We start from the raw sequence: 23,942 nt of genomic DNA, 5'->3' as shown, positions 1-23,942 counted from the left end.
ACAGAATCGGAAACAGGCTCCAGGCTCCGAGCCATCAGCCCAGAGCCCGACGCGGGGCCCGAACTCACGGACCGCGAGATCGCGACCTGGCTGAAGTCGGACGCTCAACCGACTGCGCCACCCAGGCGCCCCACTCCCTTATTTTTAAAACAGCACTAAGATCATGAAATATGTCAGAAACAGGTCAGTAAAGAAATAGCCATAATTGTTCTAAAACTTTATCAAGGCCTGCTAGAGATTTCTACAATAAGTGGAAAAACATAAGTTTAATCGCTCTTTTGTTATTTTTTTTTATATATATATATTTTTATCTTTGAGAAAGAGTGAGGGACAGATCGTGAGTAGGAGAGGGGCACAGAGAAACAGAGACAGAATCCGAAGCAGGTTCCAGGCTCTGAGCTGTCAGCACAGAGCCCGATGCGGGGCTCAAACCCACAAGCTGTGAGATCATGACCTGAGCTGAAGTCGGATGCTCAACCGAGTCACCCAGGCGCCCCATTTCTTTTTGTTATTTTTAAATGCTACCTCCTTTTTTGTGGAAGGGACATTTCAAAGCACTAGGCAGTTCCAGTAACAGCTCTCTCTTTCCTTTTGTTTTTATGTTTATTTATTCACTTTTGAGAGGTGGGGGCAGAGAGAAAGAGAAGCCCAAGCAGGCTCTGCGCTGTCAGCACAGAGCCCAACATGGGGGCTGTGAGATCATGACCTGAGCAGAAATCAAGAGCTGGATGCTTAACTGACTGAGCCAGCCAGGCACCCCTTTTTTTTTCTTGCCCTTTACCTACTACAAAGGAGTATCGTGACAGGCATGAATCACATCTCCCCAGAGAGATGATGGGCTTAGAATTTCACCCCATTGGTCTTTCTCACAATTCCTCCTACTGAATAGTCAGATGTTAAAAATATTACAGATAAATTAAAAAGCATACAGAATCTCCACCCCCTACCCCAAGACGGCATGTGACGGTAGACCAAAGCATTTACCTTCTTCCCTCCAGTCACGAATTGCTTGCAGCTGGTCCTCACAAAATGCGGGTTCACAGCAATGATCTACAAGGAACAAGGACCCATCACTGGTTAAGGAGCCACTGTTAACGCACAGAATGAAAACCAACCCACAGAATGAAAACCCTTTATGTATTATAGGCAACAGGATCTAAAACTTATCCTGAGATCTATGTAAGAAGTGGTCTCTTCAGGCAACAGTCTGCAACTGAGGACATCGGAGTTTTTGCTCTTCTGGAAAGCCAGGTGAAAGCTAAAAGACAGAAGTGAGTTCGTTCTAGTTTCTGGCTGCGCGAGGACTCTCTGAGTGCACATCTCCTCTTTAGGGTCAACCGAGGCAGCAAGAGCTCACAAATGTTTGTAACTGAACACCATGAGCTGAAGAAACCCAGAGAGAGAACCCAGCTGTCTCCTCGTTCGGGATGCCCACCAGTGATTTGAGGGAACCAAGTGGAACAGGTGGGGCAACGCAGCCTCAAAGGCATTTAGGGTCGTCACAGCAAGCCTCCGTCAGTGGGAGACAACGGGGCTGCAGGACCGCACTTACAGAGCTGACCGTGCAGGACATGCCCCTTTCCCTGCAGCCGAAGTTCCTCATTTGCTCTCCACTGAGCCAGTCCCCCAGTTAGCTTTTAACTGGATGAGATTTTGAATGATGGTTTCATCTTACTCAACGAGTATCAACTTTGTGTTTTTAGGGCCAGTCTCTACCCTGCGCTCTGCACTCACATCTCCAACACCTCCACACCGTTTCCACCAGATACACCGCGGTTATCTGAACTCAAGACCAAATTAGCAACGTCCTTATTCAAATCATCCCTTCTTGCAAGTGGTGGCATCGCCACACACCACGGCCAGAGCCAAGGGTCAGCTCCTCCCTCTCTTGTCACCCCATCCAACCCAACACGAAGGCTTGCGAAGTCTACCTCCTAAAGGCTTTCCGCCTTCACGTCTTCGACTCCACCTTGAACGCTCCTGACTGCTCCTGTCACTGAGACCCCGTGATGCCCTGTCTCCAGGACAGCATGAGCCTTCTAAATTGCCTTTTGCCTGCAATCCCTCTCCTGCTTAAATCACCCTTCACTCCGGCAGAGCTGCCTTCCTAAAACACACATCAGATCCTATCTCTCCTTTACCTGTTGATCAATAAGTGTTTGAATAAACAAGTGAAAACAACGAATGACCTCTTCCTTCAACAACTCTAATCGTCACTTTAAGGGCCATAACTGTTATCTAAGACTGTTCCTCCTGCCTCGCGCGCCTATCAGCCCTCCAATCTATACTGTATATAGTCGCCGTATTAATTTTCCTTAAGCTTAGCTCAGTTTATGTCACTTCTCTGCTCTTACACATTCAATAATTTCTCCTTATCTACCACACGGAGTCCAAATTCCTTCGCCTGAAAATACAGCCAGCCCCAATCTGCCTCTATGGCTCTCCTGCCAAGTCCGTGTTTTATGCGCCATCTAAACGAGGCCATTTTTGCCACTTCCTGAACACAACTTGAACTTTCTGCCCTCTCCGTTTGTATTATATCGTTCTTCCACATGGAAAGCCAGCTTCTCTGTCTGCCCTGTCCATTTCTTAAAGCTCACTCAAACATCACGCCCCCTGTGAAGCCATCACCGCCAAGAACAGCTAGAAGTAACTTCTCTCAGCTTTGGACTCCTTAATATTGTTTTTACCACTTTGGGTCATTAACGACAGACTGGGTGTTTGTATGTATCATCTCACTCACTACAAAAAAAAAAAAAAAAAAAATTCCTGAGGACAGCCTGAGATCACAGTCACATAAGACACATCCTATGCTCTTCTAATACCATCAAATAGTATCTAGTACATTCAAAGTGCTGAAGAGACGCTCGGTGATGAAATTGATGGGAGACAGATAGTGCTCAAAGTATTATAATCCTTACGGCTTTGTTGAGAAAATCCTTAGAAAAATTAAAACTTACTGAATACTTACTTTAATGGGACAGTCAAAAGTCTCATGAAATTCTTCTCCAGAATATAGTCCAAACACCTGCACCTAAAAAGTAAAATGGATCCGGTCAGTTCACCAGGACGGCAACAAAGAAGGCTGCTGAGTCAGTGAGAACACATACTATTGATTAACAAAAAGTAGAATATTTAATAATCTAGGGCCCTTGTGATCTCTATCAAATATCCAATGAAAACCATTCTATCAGGGTGGGAGTACTCCAACGCAATTAAGCTTTCATAAGCATCTCGTGGACACGGTTCCCTTTACTCACCACAAATTTAATTTATTAAAGGGATGCCAACTTTTAAAAATGAAATAGTTATGAATCATTTATTAATATTCTTTTATGAACTTCCATAGGCTATCCCTAAAGGAACTGTTTTCTTCCTTTTCCTGAAGGAAATAGGTGCTTCTTTTTTGAGTCATACATACATAAATCAAACATGCAGATCAATGTGGCAAGAGATTAGGTGATCTGCACTTCATTTATAATCTTATGTTGAATCTACTGAGAGTGTATAAATGTAAGATTTAAGTTTCTACTTATCACTGCCTCCCTTGAAGTTGCTCGAGACTACCGTACTTTATTCATACTTAATCTCCTTTCTGAGTGGTTTACTTAAAAACTGATTAATATCCATACCACAAAGGGTGCGGATCACAAATTTACAGCTTGACAAATTTTTTCGACGTAAACATACCCCTCCAGACACCATCCAGATCAAGAGGCAGAGCCCAAGAAGCACTTTTGTGTTCCTTCCCATTTAGTAACACCTTCACAAATTAACCACTACCCTGAAATCTATCACCACAGAGAAGCTGTCCTGATGTTTGAAGTTTTTATAAATACAATCAAACTATTTCACTGGCTTCTTTCACTCAACATCTTCCTTGTAACATGTGTCCAGACTGTTGTGGATAGCAGTGCCTGGTTGTCTGCCATTGCCGTATAGTATTTCAATGTGTGAATACACCGCAATACATGTATCTACCATTTGTTGATCCTTTGGGTTGTGTCCAGATCGGGGCTATTATAAATAAGCTGCATGCAATGAACACTCTTTACAAATTTTTTGGTGCACTTAGGTACACATTTATGAAGGGTATACGTAAGTAGGAATGGAATTGTTGCCATAGGCTATGCATCTGTTCACTTTTAATAAACAGCCAAACCATTTCACAAAGTGGTTCTGATCAATTTACACTCTTACCAAACAGGGCTTAAGATTCCAGGAGCTCTCAAACACTTGGAGCTAACCGTTAGGGGCACTCAGAACTATTTCCCAACACTTGGGATGTGTGCACTCTGTCTCCAGTCTCTAGAAGAGTGGTATTATTTTTTTCTTTAATTTTGTAAGGACTCACTGGTGAAGCTATCTAGGTTGGATGGCTCTATGTGAGAAAATAATTACACATCCAAATGCTTAAACAGTGATAAAACTATTCAGACTTCTGATTTCTTGTTTTCATCTTAGTAAGTTGTGAGTGGTTCATTTTTGCAAGTTCAAAGAGGAAAACTTACGATATAATTATTGGAAACAAATTCATTCGGTAAGAGATAAAATTTTCAGGACACTCATTTTGGGCCTACTGTTTTTATAACCTGTGCCAAGTATGTTATTTGGGTTCCAACAACAGCATATGGTATGATATGACAGAGAGGGAATTGGATTTACCCTGAGGTAGTCCTTAGGATGCATTATTGACAGGATAAACGCAGGCAGGCCCCCCCCACCACCTTACTTCTCATTGTTTAGAGGGAATCATCATTACTCCACAGTTAAGATCCCTGGAAACTAATGGCAAGACCCCACCCTAGATAAACCAAACAGTTCTGGTGGAGTGAAATGGTATTTTAAAAGGTCCACAACTGAAATTATGTACCTAGCACTGACAATCCTGCTCTGCCTCATTTGGTCCTTTAAGCAACACCATGAGGTATGGACTGCAAACACCATTATGCCTGCTTAACAGAGGAGTGTGCAGAAAAATAAGTGACTTGGCCAAGGCCACAAAGAACAAGATGAGTGTTTCATACCCTATTCTCTTACACACTAACATTATATGAGATAGCCTAAAATATGGAAATAAGAGATCTTTCTGCATAAAGTATAAGAAAAGTGGAACAGGAAAATACCATTCAAAAGCCTCAAAAGCCTCAAATGTTTCCCAAACTTAAGTAAAGGTGAATGTCAGACTCTGAATTAGACAACTGTGATAAAAAGCTGAAACGAAACAGAGCAGACTTTTTATTCAAATGGATCAACTTCCTTGTGGCTACAACAGGCTAAAGGTGATTTTAAGAACAAAGGTTAGGGGACTTTTTTTTTTTTTTCCTAATTTTTTAAATGTTTACTTATTTTTGAGAGACAGAGCAGGAGAGGGATAGAGAGAGAGGGAGACACAGAATCCGAAGCAGGCTCCAGGCTCTGAGCTGTCAGCACAGAGCCCGATGTGGGGCCCGAAACCAAGAAATGCAAGATTGTGACCTGAGCTGAAGTTAGACACATAACCAACTGAGCCCCTCAGGCGCCCCTAGGTGATTTTTACTGTAGGGAAAAAGTACATGAGATGTAAATAAATGATGTATGAACCCACTGAAAAAGATGGAGGCATCAGTAAATGAGAAGATAAATATCAGGACTGTGAATCTAATGGTGAAATAAGTGATGAATTACCAGGGATAAGTGCCCCTTTAAACATTAGGGACCAATACTGAAGATGTAATAGTAGACCAATAAGGGGGGGAATCAACAGAAAAGGGGTCAGACTAGAACTCTGGCGTCAGTCTCTACTGCTGTGTTTAATTGAATCATCTCTTGGTCAAATAACTGTATTTTCTCTTTCAGTATGGAAGAACACTGTAACTTCTTGAGACAAATCTCCTAACTTGATTGGGACAAGCAGGGTGATTTGTAAAACCCTCGATGTTTTGGTTCACTTCACTAATGTAACAAGCGAAACTCAGTCACAATTACACTACGATAGCCAATAAAATCCAAAACCGTTTTTACTCATTATTTCTCTCTCCCTCTTGATTTATTTTGCCATCTTGTCTGTTAAATATCATACTCGCCTGTGAAAGGAACCTGTTCAATGTCTGCCTAGACAGTTTGGCTTTAAGGAAAATCTCATCCCAAATAAGGATCATAGAATTAAAGGTTAAAATTGCGGGGCTCCCTTTGAAAATGGTGTCCTTTGGGGCGCCTGGGTGGCTCAGTCAGTTGAGCGTCCGACTTCGGCTCAGGTCGTGATCTCACGGTCCATGAGTCTGAGCTCCGCATTGGGCTCTGGGCTGACAGCTCGGGGCCTGGAGCCTGCTTCAGATTCTGTGTGCGTGTGTGTGTCTCTCTCTCCCTCTCTCTCTCCCTCCCTCCCCCACTCATCTTCTGTCTCCCTCTCTGTCAAAAATAAACAAACACTAAAAAAATTTTTTTAAAAAATGGTGTTCCCCAACAACCTCCCCCAACTAGTCACAAAAAATACCTAACGAAGAAAAACAAAGTTCTGAACACTTGGCTGTAGAGTCCATCTACTGCAGTCCTGGAAGAGTTCTCACTAACTCCAGACCACCTCTTTGGTGGCCGTATGAGGACCACAGAGGAGATGTGGTGTGTGTTTTACTGCCTGAAGTCAAGAAAGCCTATCCTCACGAATCGATAAGGAAGTTGTGTATTCTTCTCCACTCGAGCATGGAGTTCTACGGATCTGTCAACCAGAAAACAGGTGACAGCCCATCTGATGTAGGAGAACCACGAATGAGGTAGCCAGAGTATCAGACAACCTCCTGAGAAATGGCCTTTCTCAAACCCCAGGTTCCAAACAGTAACGGGTCAGGTTAGAACAGGGATGAACATGTAAGCTGCCATTTCATCTAGGGTGGTGGCTGAAGAGACCATCACAGAGGAGGTGGCTGGTTTTCACGTTCTCCGCCCGCGGAGAGTGTCAGAGACCCGGGAGAGAGGACAGCAGAGGCTGTCGCTGGTGGGGCTGCCTTAAACTGACTCCCTCTGGTCAGAGGAAATCAAGCTCCTTCATGAGGCCCCTGTGCGGAGCTACCCAAAATGGTAACAGGCTGGGCTGAGAGCAATCAGACCCAGAACGTGTTTGCCAACCCACATTCAGAAAGAGCTCTTCTCCTCGTTCTGGGCTGGATAAACAAGCAATACAAAATGGACACGAGGTCTCTAAAAAGGATATCGAAGAATGCCATTCCAATGACTCGGAGGGAGATAAAGCATGCTTTTACAAGTGTTTACTAGTAACCAGCAAAGAAAGGAAACTACAAAACCATTGGGTGACTTCAATAAGAAGAAAAGGCCTTCATGAGTCTGGAGCGGAAAGACAGGATCATGAGAGCTAGCAATTATTACGTGTTTCTTCTGTTCCTGATAACTATTCCAAATGATTTATAAGTATTAGCTCATTTATTTCCAATCATCACTGAGGCAAGTGCCATGGTTATTCCCATTTTATAGACGGAAACAGGCTGAGGCACGGAGAGATGACAATAACTTACCTGCACTCACATGGCTACTATGTGACAGAATTCCATTCCTAACCATTAGACTGCACTGCCCGGCACCCTAAGACATACGACAAGTTGTAAATTTTTTTGTTTAATTAAATATATGTCTGGCTGATATGAAAATAGAGCTGGGAGCAAGAGAAAGATTTCAGGAAAATTAAAAATCCGAGATGGAACAAAACTCTACTCCCTAGGGCAAAATGGACAGTGGGATAAAAGCAAATCAGCAAAGGAAACAGACAAGAAAGTGTCCCCCACTCCAGAGAAGTGAGCAGGATAAAAATAATGAGAAATGAAAGCACACATGTGTGTGTGTCACACAATAGGACCGAATTTCCTTACAACCTGCATATTTTCAAAAGAAGGGTGAATAGTGCTTACCCAGTCACCCTCTTTCCTTGAAAAGTTCCGGTACAATAATGCAAGGAGGGGAAAAGGCCAGTCTACAGTGGGTTAAGGAGGAAATTAACCATTCACTAGGGTGCCTGGGTGGCTCAGTTGGTTGAACACCCAACTTTGGCTCGAGTCATGATCTCACGGTTCACGGGTTCGAGCCCCGCGTCAGGCTCTGTGCTGACAGCTCAGAGCCTAGAGCCTGCTTCGGACTCTGTGTCTCCCTCTCTCTCCGCCCCTCCCCCGCTCCCACTCTGTCTCTCTCTCTCTCTCTCTCTCTCTCAAAAACAAATGTTAAAAAAAATTTTTTTTAAATAAAATTAAAAAGGCATGCACGGTTAGCAATAAAAACAGTTAACATACACCTGGAGGGCTCGCCATATATCCAGCACCTCACAACATCCTCATGCAGACCTCCCGGTGTGCCCACTGCCCAGCTAAGGAAATGGAGGCACTGGGGGTGGGGTGGGGGGGGGTGGTGGGGGCAAGCAGTGAGCCCAGCCCAGTGCAGGGGAGCGGAAATCCCGCCCGGGCAGGCGGGATACAGAGCCATGCTCTCAGCCTCTGCATGGTAACTGCCTCCAGCCTAAGTATTATTGGGTTTCTTTGAAGAAATGAAAATAAATGGAACTGAAGCAATAATCAAAATCAGAACTGAAGTAAACTTTCCTGAAATGAAAACAATACTTCAGTATATGGATCACAAGGACTTACTGTGTTCCAGACAAAATTAATGAAAATAGACCCGAACAAGACATAACTTAGCAAACTGAACTACAAGGGCCGTATGCTGTTGTTTTATTGTTGTTATTATTATTAGTCTAAGCTCCAAGGCAGGACAAAAAAAAAAAAAATTAAAAAGGTTTCATGAAAGAACAAAAGTATGCTAGCCTCAGACACGTCCACAAAAATAAAGGTCAGACAAAAGGGAACAACATTTCCAAAATTTTAAGAGAAAGGATCTCTACCCTGCACTCTGTACTAAATTGATTCTAGTTTACGTATGAAGGCGACATATTTTTATCTAGGGGTCTTAGTACACTAAAGAAAGAAAAACCACAACAGCCATATAAAGATGCATTAGGTCTAGATATCTGCAGTTTATCTTCGTAATAACCTTCATCATCATTAGTTTTCATCATTACTAACCACTTTGCCAGATCATTCTATACTAGCCGCTCAATTTTCACAATACTGGCTAGCTTATATAAATTATGCATACCAGAAGATTTATTTTCAGTTTTATTAATGCTAATAAAACATACGTGAAAACTATTTTTAAAAAATGTATTCTGGGTTGGGGCACCTGGGTGGCTCAGTCGGTTAAGTGGCTGACTTTGATTCAGGTCATGATCTTGCGGTTCGCGAGTTCGAGTTTGGGCCCCGTGCTGACAGCGCAGAGCCTAGAGCCTGCTTCAGATTCTGTGTCTCTCTCTGTGCCCCTCCCCCACTCACGCTCACTCGCATGCTCTCTCTCAAAAACAAATGAAACATTAAAAAAAAATTTTTTTTCTTACTGTATCCTGGGTCAACACCAAAATAGGACAGTAAGGAATTGGACTCAAACGAAAAAGCAGCTATTTGCCAAGAAGTGCAGCAGATGGTATCTGAGGGTCATCATCCACCAGACAGAGTTAAAATCTCCCACTTTTCCACAAATAATAATTATTCAACATTTAAAGCTTCGAAAATTAGGGGCGCCTGGGTGGCTCGGTCGGTTAGGCGTCCGACTTCGGCTCAGGTCATGATCTCACAGTCCGTGAGTTCGAGCCCCGCGTCGGGCTCTGTGCTGACAGCTCAGAGCCTGGAGCCTGTTTCAGATTCTGTGTCTCCCTCTCTCTCTGCTCCTCCCCTGTTCATGCTCTGTCTCTCTCTGTCTCAAAGATAAATAAACGTTAAAAAAAAAAAAATTAAAAAATAAAATAAATAAAACTTCGAAAATTCCTTGACAAAGTATTTTAATAAAAATCCTTTTTCAATTTGAAAAATGAATGTTCTCTTTCAACCAATTCAGTTCAATTAAATTGGCTGTCAGTCCACAAGGACTTTTTTGTTCTGTTTTCTTTAAGAGAATAAAATAAAGTTGACCTTTCTGTACAAATCCATGAATGTAAAAAGGTTTCAACAGTTTGGATCATTCTCAATTTCCATACATACCAACTCCTCCCTCAACGCTGACAATCTGGTGGACCACAGAATTTTAGAAAGTATTGCAAAATCTGACAGTGCTCTTTGGAAAGCAGAGGTTACCGATTACCATTTCAAAAGACTCTTTGGGCAACATTCAACTTAGACATGTAAAATGCATTCTTGGGGCTCCTGGGTGGCTCAGTCGGTTAAGCTACTGATTTTGGCTCAGGTCATTATCTCAGGGTTCGTGGGCTCTACCCCACATCGGGCTCTGTACTGACAGCTCAGAGCCTGGAACCTGCTTTGGATTCTGTGCCTCCCTCTCTCTCTGCCCCTCCCCCACTCATGATCTGTCTCCCTCTATCTCAAAAATAAATAAACATTAAAAAAATGTTAAATAAATAAATAAAAATAAAATGCATTCTTGTGGGAGGACTTCATTTTTCTCTTGTTAACAGATTAAACGGGTATAAATTTTTTAGATGGAGTACACGATCTTTCATCCACTCATATTAATGACCCACTGAATTTAGGTCATGTAAAAATACAAAATTAGGTTAGGAAATGCGTTCTACTCGGTCAGGATCATGTGAGATTCTGGAAGGACTCTTCATGTACTTTCTCCTGAAACTGTTATTTTAGAGAAGTAGCTTAAATACACCATGCATTAGAATTTTATCATTGCTGACCAACATTAGAAAAGACTTCCACCGACTGAAAAACAAAAAAGACATTCTTATAAGTGGAAAATCAATCACCACAGCCACTAAATGTCACAGCTCAACACCAGCAAGAGGCACTGATAATTGTTAGTTACACACCACACAAATGATGTATGTCCTCGGTTGAGGAAGTGGGTGCCAGGTTTTTAGAAAACTGTACATATATTGATTTTACATTTATTTAATGTGGCCATTGTAAGACACTTTATTCTTCTGATAAACTATGATTGCTTATCAAAAGATTCTATAATTCAAGAGAAACATTCATAACTTGTGTGGAAATGAAAACCACCGGCCCACAGAAATCATACCCACAAAATCCAATTTTGTGGATTTATGACCGAAAGGCATTAAACTACTGTCTTGCAGGAACTGCAGACTAGTCACTGAAGTATAAGTGGCACAGGGATAATGATTAAGGTGACACGTTGCCCTGCCACAGCTGTTAATCAGCTTAATACTAGTTACATTATTGACATTCTTGTAATTACTTTTCCTCAGGCACATTTGTGCAAAATATATTTTACTTTAATTATGAGCAATCGGAAGCAGGTCCAATACCCAAAAAGAAGAGTCAAGGCTCTCCTAAGGCAGGGGTACAGTGAGCAGAAGGCTTTTCCAAGCGCCTGCAGTTGGGGGACATCCCAGCCCTCAGACACCTTCCAACACCAGGTCATGGTCATACCTTGCCGTCCTCGGAACACACACCCATGTGCTCTCCACTTTCATCCAGGCTAATCTGATTTATCTTCACAGGACTCTATCAAAAACAAACAAACAAACAAACATGTAAAACTTCAGGAAAATAATCTGTCAACAACCAAATACCTTGGCTCCTTGTAAACACTGAAGTGATACAAATCATCTCTTAGCTTAGACGCAGGAGTGCAACACATATTTTGTTTTTGCAGGTGAAAATGGTGACATATAGCTTTGTTCTCACACATGGAAAAAGATCGCCTCGAAATTTTTTATTTCGCGTGCTTGAAGTCCCAGCTAAAATGTTATTTTTGTTACAGGTTACATGCCTTTTTATTTGTTCTATTTATTCCATACTCCTAAAATTCCTTCCCAACCAGATCCATTAAAAGAACACAACAAAAGCCAAAATAAAAAAATCAAGATGTAAAGAAAAATGTTCACCGTTTTAGTTCAGTTCATCAGTCACTCTATTTGTCCTTCTCTCACAAATCACTGAATCAACTTGGTATTCATACTTCATGCTTAGTACTTTCTGGAGGGAAATCCACAGGGTATAGTTGATATTCCCTAATTTGTTCTCCTTATTCTTTCCAGTAATCTCAAATTTAAAAATTCTGTGAAGACCGAACGCAGGCATTCTATTTTGGATGTATTTTCCCAAGTGTAAACACCCCACCGAACTTTTATTTTTCACAGCTTTCTGGTTCTCTATGTAGACAGCTGTTTACTTACTAAAATATTCAGATAGGTGGATTTTCTAATAGAAGTCAAAATTGGTAAATGTTGGGGATGCCTGGGTGGCTCAGTCGGTTAAGCATTCGACTTCGGCTCAGGTCACGATCTCGCGGTTCGTGAGTTCGAGCCCTGCATCGGGCTCTGTGGAAGCTCAGAGCCTGAAGCCTCCTTCAGATTCTGTGTCTCCCTCTCTCTCTGCCCCTCCCTGGCTCATGCTCTGTTTCTCTTTCTCTCTCAAAAATAAACATTAAACATTTATTTAAAAAATTGGTAAATGTTGACAACATTAAACAATGGCCAGCTTTTGTTTTCCTTCTTAAATAACTGCAGTTTCCAGCTATTTTACCCAAAACATGATAGAACAAACTAACCATGGAAAGAAAAGTTGGCCTTCATCAGTTATGACAGAAATCTGCAGATTAGTTTTTTCAAGTCTCTAACCTTAAGATAAGTTGGCTTTTGGATAGGAATAAATGGAAATATACAAAATGGGATGTTCTTTTCTCAGCGGAACGCATCTTGGAGCTAGTAAGCAAAGGTCAGGGCAGACCAACAATCCCAGATCTCGGAAGGCCACCCACTCACTGGCTGATGACAGTGAGAGAAACTCCCCCCATCCCAGGTGGAGACGGCAGACTCCACAATTTTTCCCCATCTCGATCACCACACAAGCAATACCCCTGTAAAATGTAATCTTTGAAAAACAACCTATCTCCTTAAAAGTTCCTAGAGTGTTAAAGAGGAAAAGACCTTGAAGACAGATTTGATCCCTCTGACAGGAACATAGACTGAAGCCCACGGATGAGAATCACAACAGAGAACGAGCCAGGGATCCGACCCTGAGAGCAGTGGACTGGCATCCTGTAAAGGGAATGCTGTCATGGGGAGCACTGAATATAGAAAACCAATCTTCTTCAGATAAGTGCTTTCCTCCTAGAGTATCTTCTGTTACCAGTTCCCTAATTCTCATCTTTTGATCATCAAACAACATTTTATTTTATTTTCCAAAGTTTGTTTATTTATTTTGGGGAACAGGCAGAGAGAGAGAGGGAGAGAGTCCCAAGCAGGCTCTGTGCTCAGCATGGAGCCCAACGTGAGGCTTAATCTCACGAACTGCGAGATCACGACCTGAGCTGAAATCAAGAGTTGGATGCTTTATCGACTGAGCCACCAGGTAGGTGCCCCTCACGAAACAACATTTTATATATTTTTGAATTTATCTTAGAGAGAGAGAGACAGAGGCAGTGAGAGGGAGACAGAGGATCCCAAGTAGGCTCTGTGCTCAAACTCACATACCGTCAGATCATGACCTGAGTCAGATGCTTAACCGACTGAACCACCCAGGCGCTCCACAAACAACATTTTAATACCCATTTTGTTCCTGGCAAATATAAACCCCACGTCCCTCTGACTGTAATTTAATTGGCAATTGGTTGTAATCTATCTCAAATTATAATTTAATAGGTGCATGAAGCCTTATCGACGCCAAGGTTTCCTGTCCTGTCCAAAACAGTAGTTCTCAGTGGCTGGGCAGAAACAAGCCAAACTTTTCATTACAACCTGTTTCTTCCTGAGTAGAATCCACAGTAGCAATATTACAGGGGAATCAGATCTACAAGGTATAAGGATCCTCTTTCCCTCACATCACCATTAGCAACAGAAATTTGTTCTTTTACTTTTCTGCCAATGATCAATATTCATTGATTTGTTTCCCCGACTGCTAATAAACTTAAGCATTTTTCTTAAGTCTGTCGGCCAATTAATGTGCTCAAGCAGCTTAGTTTGTTCACAGCTCTTACTCATTGTTCTATGAATATGTTTGTTGTTTTCTGGCTAATTTCCTTTTTATTTTTAGGGCATGAGGTCTGGGTACAATACCTCACCCAGACAGTGTATGTGGTCTCTTTTTTTTTTTTCCTTTTCTTGCAAGATGGCTATTGTTTTATCCCTTATTTTAATGTCTAAGTGTTTAATCCTTTCAGGACTCATTTTCTTCCAAAAGGATATCCAGTTGGGCTGGCCCCATTAAATAATCCATCCTTCATCTGAAGAGAACTACGTCTGCCATACAATAAATATTTACAAACACCGAGATGACCTTGTGGGTTTTCAATTGTGGTCTCTTTTGTCCATTGCAAGATCAATCCATCACTGACCTATTTATAATATACATAGCATACCTAGCATGTTCTCCTATCTGGTAAGAGGCAAGACCTAGTCACAATTCTTCACACTTTCCTTGGCTTTTCCCAACTTCCATGTGAAGTTTAAGATGAAATGACCCTCATGTTACTAAACAGAGTGGTCACTGTTTGTGCCTAGCTTACTTTACCTCATGAGAGCATGTGACACTGCTGATAACTCTCTTTACTTCCAGGAAACCATACTTGTCTGGTTTTCCTTCTAAATTTCTAGCTCTGAGGCTCTCAGCACAGAGCTTGCTTCAAATACTGTCCCCACTGCCCCCTCTCAGACCCTCCCCACACTGGCTCGCTTGCTGTCTCTCAAAAATTAACAAACGTTAAAAAAAAATTTTTTTTTTGCTCCCATCTTTGTCTCCCAATCTCCTGATTTCTGTATTTCACGGTTCAGTCTGTGCAGCTCTTCTCTCTGACATATCTTTGTTCCTTTGGTTATTTCCTTCCCAGCCATGAACTGACTCCTGAATTTTATCTCTAGACTGGGCCTCTCCCTACCTCAGACCAATATATACAATTGCCTATTTTATAGATGGACTTGGATGCCTAACAGGCATGTCAACTAAAGCGTATCCAAACCCAAGATCCTGATACTCTCTTAGAAAAGGGCCCTTCTTAACGCTTTTCTCACTTCAGTCAAGGACTACTACATTCTTCTGGCTGTCAGGACAAAAAACCTTGGAGCCATTCTTGACTTCTGTCTTCCTTTCACACACTACTGTGTATCTGTCGGCACAATTCTTACCATCTCTTATACCAAATTTACCCAGACTTTGACCACACTCACCAGCCCTACAGCTGCCATCCTGGGCCAAGCCACCATCATTCTTGTCTGGATTATCCTAACAGTCTCCTAACTGGTCGACATGCTTCTCCCCTAACTCTCCCAGAAGTCTGTTCTCAAAGAGTCAGCAGAGAGCTATTGTTCACGGGTGATCAGATAATGTCATTCCTTTGTTTAACCTCCCCCCATGGCCTCCCATCTCAGGATGAACCTGAAGTTTTTACTATGACCCGAGAGTCCTAAACAGTCTGGCCCAGCCCTGCCTCCAACTCCCGCCCCCCACATCTACTCTCTGCCTTGTTCTCTCTCCTCTAGCCACGATGACCTTCTTGCTGTTTTCCAGACTTCGAGCCTTTGTGCTTGTTTGACCACTTCCAGAACGTGTTTCCGCCAAATCTTCACTCGTAGTCACCTCCTCAGGGACACCTGGCCAGTGATATAAAATTCCAATGTTCACCTGAACATTGCAACTGCTTCACTGCTTGGTGCCCCCTGTAGCTCTCACCACTATCTACCTTACTATGTAGTTTTACTCACTCACTACAATATTAAATACATGAGGGACAGTTTGAAGAAAAAAAAACTCCAATCACAAATTCTTCCAGAGAACAGAATGTATGTTTCCCAAATCATTTCACCAAGCCAGCATAACCTTATAATAACAAAGCTCAACAAGGATATTAAGAGAAAGGAAAAGTACAAGGGAATCTCAGTCATGAGCATGAACGAAACAACCTAAAGAAAATATTAGTAAGATCAGCATATATAGAAAAAACATGTTTATTCCAGAAATACTAAGGCTGGTATAACATAGGGAAATTAATGTTACAATTTTCTGCATTAATAAAGTAAATGAGGGGGTGCCTGGGTGGCTCAGTCAGTTGGGCGTCCAACTTTGACTCAGGTCATGGTCTCGCGGTTTGTGAGTTTGAGCCCCACGTTGGGCTCTGTGCTGACAGCTCAGAGCCTGGAGCCTGCTTCAGATTCTGTGTCTCCCTCTCTCTCTGCCTCTCCCCCACTCACGCTCTTTAGCTCTAAAAATAAACATTAAAATTTTTTTAAAAAACAGCAGGGAAATGAGGAAATGATCAAAAGATCACCTCAATAGATGCAAAAGTGATCAAATTCAACACTCGTTCATGGTAAAAACTCTTGGCATAATAAAAGAAAAATTCCTCATTCTTATTTAATGGTGAAATGTTGAAAACTTTCCCTTTGATATCTTTACAGTATTGACCCTTCTAATCCATAAACCTGGAGCATTTCTCCATTTATAGACCTTCTTTAACGTCTCTAAGTAAATTCTGATACTTTTGTTGTATTCTGGGAGTAGCAACGTCAGTGAGCACCCTTTTCTCATTCCTGATATGTATAATAGGACTCCATTTACACAACATACAAAAATAGGCAAGGGGCACCTGGGTGGCTCAGTCAGTTAAGTGTCCAACTCTTGGAGCCCGCTTGGGATTCTCTGTCTCCCTGTCTCTCCCCAGCTCATACTCTCTCAAAAAAATAAATAAACCAACAAAATTCCAAGATAGCGCACAGGTAGTACACATAGAGGACAGAAAATGACAAAGTAAAGCGAAGCATTTTTAACTATAAAGGTCAGTGCAGTGGGGTCCCTCTAAGGGAACTGAAAGGGGAGCCGTGGAGAGGAGGTAGGTCATATGGTCTATTCTCCAGAATGTTAGTTATGTGATTGTTTGCTTTATAACTATTTGTTTCACTGCACATTTTATGTGCTTTGTAAAGCTGTACTTCACAATAAAAATAAGCATTACAAAATTTAAAATAAAATTACGAAGAACTTGCCCATGAAAACGTCTGGGGTCAATACCATCAAAGATTTATTTCTTAGATTATGTTCTGCTCCTCGTGATTGTCAAGCAACTCTAAAGTTCTTCTATTCCGGTCATCTAGATTTTTCCCAGAAAATACTGCATTTCATATTGCTAGTGATGAAATTTTTTTTATTTTTACCTTTTCTTCTTTTCATATTGCAATAACACTAGTGACATTACTATGACCACTACTGCTAACATTTACTATATGCTTATCATGCATCAGGCTCTAAGAGTTTTATACATATACCACTTAGTCCTCACGCAATTCGAAGAGGTAGCTACTATTTTTCCTATTTGCAAATATGAAAAAATAATTTTAATGTTTTCTACTTTATTAACTTCTATGTATTCTATATTTACTTTCCCTTTTGGTCTTAGAACAATTGTCTTGACCTTATTGTAATTCCCTGACATTAGTAAATAGTGCATTAGTTGTTACTGCTCGTCTGTTAATCATAAAATAACCATACATTCGGCATTTGCCTTTGAGTATACCAACTGGCCAGAGCCCAGAAAATAATACAGAATTACAGTAATTATTTCCTCTTTGGGAAAAATAACACTTTATTTTGTTTTATTTCATTTCTAAGGATGGTGACAGTATTATCTGCTTATTTGTCTAGTTATTAATAAAGCTCTAGTATAACTACAATTGTGGTCAGAAATACGGTTTATGTAACTTTTTTTTAGTTGTTTACTCTTTGAAACTTAAGATATCGTATCAGGGGTGCCTGGGTATAGCTCAGTCAGTTAAGGGTCTGACTATTGGTTTTGGCTCAGGTCATGATCTTATAGTTCATGAGGTCTGCTGTCAGTGCAGAGCCTGCTTGAGATTCTCTCTCTCTCTCTCTCTCTCTCTCTCTCTCTGTGCCTCCCCAGCTCACACACATGCATTTTTTTTTTCTCTCTCTCAAAATAAATAAACATTAAAAAGTGGTATTTCAAAGTAACTCCTATTTGTGGTTCAAAATACACATTTTTAAATCGTATTATTTTCTATATACTCTTATTTACTTTTTTCTTCTTGATCAAAGACTGACAGAAACAAGTTTAAACAACGTCCCACTACGACGGCAGTTCTGTCCATTTCTCCCTGCATTTCAAGTAAAGTTTGCTCTAGATATTAGATGCCCTGTAATTTGGCACAAAGGTATGATTGTTAGAGTTTCCTTTTACCTTTACATGTAATCAATAGGATACAGGGTCTCCTAGCGAATATGCTCTTTCGCCTTCAACTCTACTTTTCCCTCACATTTTTATTGTCAACATGCTTAATATTTATTTCAAACATCAAAGCTGAGGCTATTTTTAAGTTAACAGTGAAGTATTTTGTACTTTTTAGAAGTGTGTTTCCCCATTCCATTGTTACTCTTGTTACACTCCTCAAATTCTTTTCTCTTGCCTGTCTAGGATGAACTTAAATGCTGTTCATTCTGTCTGTATCCCGTTAGTGATTATCTTTAAATTTTTAGAAATTATACTTTACCTCTCACTTCAAATCAATGCAACTGTATACACTGGCTCATTTAGAAGATGAGGTATTTACCACATGTTTATTTCCTACCTCCTTCCTTTCCCTATTTCAAAGTGAAAGAAGAAATATTTTCTATTTCCTAAGTTACTTCAAACAGAATTGGAGACAAAGTCTAGTTAATACATTGGTAAAATTTATAATCTTAAACTGTTAAGTTCTAAGTCTGAATCTAGAGGAAGAAACTGTTGAACTAGTGGGATGGCCATAATTTTAAAACTGATTCAAGAGACGTCAGGTAAGGATTAGGAATATTTACCTCTTGTGTACACTTAAATATTTTCTTTAGGTTTTGAAAATATTTGGATTTTTTTACTCATGTAAATCAAGTAAAGTCAACTCACAAAAAAAATAGTACAAATTATAGGTAGACAACAAGAGTCAACCTCAGTAATAACAAATACATAAAAATAGGAGATATTTTGTCTATGGAACCAGCAAAGATTGTTTATCCAGTTTTGGCAAAGCAACCCCAAAACAGACACTCTTCATACCCTATCGGTGTAGAGCCAAATCTGGAGAAACTTTCCTAAGGATCATTTGGCATTGTGTGTCAAAATTCTTTAAAATGTGTATTGCGGGGCGCCTGGGTGGGTTGGTCGGTTAAGCCTCTGACTTCGGCTCAGGTCATGATCTCATGGTCCGTGAGTTCGAGCCCCGCGTCGGGCTCTGTGCTGACAGCTCAGAGCCTGGAGCCTGTTTCAGATTCTGTGTCTCCCTCTCTCTCTGCCCCTCCCCTGTTCATGCTCTGTCTCTCTCTGTCTCAAAAATAAATAAACGTTAAAAAAAAAAAAATTAAAATGTGTATTGCCTGTTTTACATAAGAAGTAGTAAGGTTATTTTGCAAAGATGCTTTCCACGGCAGGTTTCTTTCTTAAGGCACTAAGAAATAGAAATGATCCAAACTTCTAAAAGCAAGGAATGTAAATGATGAAAATTAAAAGAACAACAACAAAAAACAACGAAGCTTAAAAAACGTATTATGTAGTAAAGAATTTGACTTTCTCCAAAGAGAAGTCAGTCCTTTGCCCTTGGCTTCCGGGAGATAATCTGTCACACCTGCACACCTGATAGGGATGCCTTTGTTAAAGGCTAAAAACCCGACAGTCTTTCAGTGGACCATGCCAGAAAGACTAACCCTGTGATTTCGGGTGGGGGCTTTGGGTCACAGGGTATCAACCAACCCGGAAGCTGAATTCAAGCATGTGGACAACCCAGTAACCAATGATGCCTACGTAGCAGATTCCCAGTAAAAACCCTGAACACCAGTGTGAGCTTCCCTGGTTGTCAAATACCTATGCCAGGGTGGTAACATGTCCTGAGGACAATGGGATCTTGTATCCTAGGGTCTGCCCTATGTGTCTCTTACCTGAGCTGATTTTTTTTTACTGTATCCTTTCTTTGTAATAAAGTGTGAGTATAATAACTTTCAGTGAGTTCTGTGAGGCCTCTAACTAATCATCAATCAGGAGGATGGAATGGAGAACCTCCCAGATCTTGTACCTGGTGTTAGAAGTCTGCAGCAGACTCACTCATCTGGAAGACTATGCCCTCAACTCAAACAATCTGGCTAGCTCTGATGAGACACGAGCCAATGTTTATAAATATGACTATACCGACAAGTATTTGTACATAATATATGTGATTGGAAGTAGATACTCCAAAATATTAGCACTGGTCATATCTGGGTGCTGAGATCCTATTATTGTTTAGATTGTCCTTTCCTATGTTTTGCTAGTTTTCTACAAACATATATTTATTTTGTTTGTAATTCAAAGATAAATATTTTTAAATGATCATGTAATCAGTTCATTCACTTAAAACCAAAAAGATGCCAAAATGGTAAAGCCATCACACCTGCAGCATCTATTTTTATCTAAAGAGACAACTATCATCACTGTGCCCGTCGGTTTCTATTCATAGTTCCATAATATTTGATAAAGAATAGCAGGAATTCAACATTACAGCTGTCAACCAATTAGTACAAGTAACGGATCTGGCATCTATGAACATGTCTCACAGAAGCAGGGACAAATGCCTCACACATATGTACCATTTCTGTATACTTGAAATAAAGGGAAAAACAGAAAGGGTACAGGAGGGGGAAACAGAGTACAAAATTCTTTTTCAATATGGAATTTTCTAATTGCCTGTTATACACACAGATTTTGGGGGTGGGCAGATGAGGGGGGTATCTGCCAAGATGGGATACTGAAGTAGATGTAGACAAGAAAAAGGGACCGAGGGGGGAGGGGGGGTGGGGAAGACCAGAGAAGAATGGCCTCAGCTGTATTTTCCACTAGCTACAATTTTATTCCTAATGGAGACATGTTTGGAATTCTGGACAATATAAGTGAGTTTGTTCAAAAATCAATAATGTCAAGCTGACACTATAGAACATACAAAAATGTTTCCTTAATGGAACCAAAAAAAAAAAGAAGCCTGAGTAAGCAGGAGGGGGCGAGGACCAGCATACCCCTTCTAAGCCCAAGTCCACTACAGGTGGCCTCAAGTTCTTAAATTTAAAGAAAAGGCAAAATCACCAACACATACACCTCATGTGATAATCAATCACCTAATGTAAAATGCTGGAAATAAATACACTTAGTATGGATTATGTCAGCTCTTCAATTAGGAATAAATTCACGGTCATTTCGAAAGCTGCCTTTAATGGTGTTCTTTGTGGCAACTTCTTTTCCCCCGACACTCCTCATCACCCCACCTGAAGCTATCGGTCCCCCAACAGTGAACCTAAGAAATCAATCTGCTAATGTATAATTTGTAAGGCTCCTCTGACTAACAAATGGATAATTGATTCCTTCACAAATGCTGCGTCCCCATGGACACGGAGTGGAATGAATAAGAACCAGAAGATGGATTTCATTTTCGTTCTCTGAGATCCGCTAGTTAGCAATCCCAACATCCACATGGTTGCCCATGCAGGTTCACGCTCTTTAGTCACAGTTAGCAAGCAAGCTACCCTTACATTACATGTGTGAAAAGCAGACGCCTATTCTTTCATACTCGGGAAAAGCTCTTTTTACTGCTTATTTTACCCTCCCCCGATGATACACCCTGAGGTGAGCAAGACCTCCAGCTGGATTTAAGAAGTCTCTGAAAAATACACCTCCTTGTGGGTTTTCTACAAATCTGCAAAACAAACATTTATTTTCTCGCTGACTTATTCTATGGCCAGAACAACCTAACCTTTAACTATAAACCCTCAAATTTTCTCCGTGGCTCTAAGATTTCATCTCTGGTTTTCAGTACTCAGTATCAGGCTTGAGTGGCTAAAGAGCTGATGGTCCACATCTGGCAGTCATTTCCCTGTGATACTGACTACATTTTACTGTTCAAATGAGTATGCAAGAAAACTGTATTCTTGTGAGGTTTTTATTTATTTTTATTAATTTTTTTAAATTTTTATTTATTTCTGACAGAGAGAGAGAGAGAGAGAGAGAGACACGGAGCATGAGTGGGGGAGGGGCAGACAGAAAGGGAGACACAGAATCTGAAGCAGGCTCCAGGCTCTGAGCTGTCACCACAGAGCCTGACACAGGGCTCAAACCCACAAACCGTGAGATCATGACCTGAGCCGAAGTCAGACGTTTAACCGACTGAGCCACCCAGGCGCCCCTCTTGTGAGGTTTTAAAGATGATCCTACCTCTCTAAGATTTAATAACTACATTAATTTGAGGCTCTTGATGTGATAATCCAGCTTTTAACAGAAGCTGCTGTTTCTGCAGATGGAAAAAGCTCCATCACAACAATTCATTCCAACTTGAGAAATAATTAGAACACGTAAAAACCTACAAAGTCATTATTCTCCACTTTGAATAAATGGGGGGGGGGGGAGAAGGGGTAAGTGGTGAAAGGAGGCACAGCTGCGTAAAAGTGACGTTTCAAATTTTGTATGATGATGTGGCTGAAATATTCCTTATTCTACAAACAAGACAACTGATCATCAGTTAAAAATTTATATACTTTCAAAAATACATTCTTTTTCATGTGAATAGAAAAAAACATTCCTAAACTTTATATGGAACCACAAAAGCCTCTAAATAACCAATGCAATCTTGAGGAAGAAAAAGCTGGAGGCATCATACTTCCTGATTTCAAACTATATTACAAAGCTATAATGGTCAAAACAGGATTACGGTACTGACATAAACACAGGCACACAATGCAATGCGACAGAATCAAGAGGCCAGAAATAAACCCATGCGTATATGGTCACCTAGTATTGTTTCAAGAATACTCAAAGAGGAAAGGATAGTCTCCTTAACAAATGGTAGGGAAATTCATATTCATATGTAAATAATGAAATCGGACCCCTATCTCACATCACTCACAACAATTAACTCGAAATGAATTAAGAACTTAAAGGTAAGCTAGGAAACCCTAAAACCCCTAGAAGAAAACATAGGGGGAAAACATAGATCCCTGACAGTCTTAGCAATGATTTTTTTTATATAGGACGACAAAAGTACAAGTAACAGAACCACAAATCAATAAGCGGAACTACATCAGATTAAAAAGCTTCTGTACAGCAAAGCAATGGTCACCAAAACGATCAGCCTGAAGAATGGAAGGCAATATTTACAAACCACATACCTGATAAGGGGGTTAATACTCAAAATATATAAGGAATTCATACAACTCAACAGCAAGAAAATAATCTGACTTTAAAATGGGCAGAGGACTTGAACTGACATTTCTCCAAAGACCTACAAAGGGCCATCAGGTACGTGAAGGGTGCTCACCATCGCTAATCACCACGGAAATGCAACTCAAAACCACAGTGAGTTAGGACAGCTATTACATTACATTATTATATTATATTATATTATATTATATTATATTATATTATATTATAAGAGATACCAAATGCCCAGCAAGCATACGGAGAAAAGGGAACCTTAGGGCACTGTTGGTGGGAATGTAAACTGGTACAGTTTCTACAGAAAACAGTGTGGGAATTCCACAAAAACTTAACACCAGAATTGCCACATGGTCCAGCAATCTCACTTCTGGGTATATATCCAAAGGAAATGAATCAGGACCTCCAAGGGATCTATACCCCCACGTTCACTGCAGTATTATTCATAACAGACAGGATATGGGAACAACCTTAGTGTTCACTGACACATACATGAATGGATAAGGAAAATGTGGTGTGTATATATATAGATCATTATCCATCCATTAAAAAAAAAAAAATCCTGCTGGGGCACTTGGGTGGCTCAATTGGTTAAGCGTCCAACTGTTGATTTCAGCTCAGGTCATGATCTCCTGGTTCATGGGATCGAGCCCCACATAGGGCTCTGTGCTGACAGCATGGAGACTGCTTGGGATTCTCTCTCTCCCTCTCTCTCTCTGCCC

At 40.8% G+C, this 23,942-nt stretch overlaps 1 protein-coding gene across 1 annotated transcript in view; it reads right to left on the bottom strand.

Annotated features, from left to right (window-relative positions):
* VPS41 (VPS41 subunit of HOPS complex) overlaps nt 1-23,942 on the bottom strand; it is a 186,997-nt gene that overhangs the window by 98,117 nt on the left and 64,938 nt on the right. The window contains exons 5-7 of the mRNA XM_060632220.2: nt 11,448-11,522; nt 2,972-3,034; nt 985-1,050 (exon numbers count right to left, since the gene is read on the bottom strand). Of these exons, the coding sequence (XP_060488203.1) occupies nt 985-1,050; nt 2,972-3,034; nt 11,448-11,522 (204 nt within the window). The remainder of the gene's footprint in view (nt 1-984; nt 1,051-2,971; nt 3,035-11,447; nt 11,523-23,942) is intronic.

This window comes from Panthera onca, chromosome A2 (genome assembly GCF_046562875.1).
Source record: "Panthera onca isolate mPanOnc1 chromosome A2, mPanOnc1 haplotype 2, whole genome shotgun sequence".
Lineage (NCBI taxonomy): Eukaryota > Metazoa > Chordata > Mammalia > Carnivora > Felidae > Panthera > Panthera onca.
This window is presented reverse-complemented; position numbering and strand designations above follow the sequence as displayed.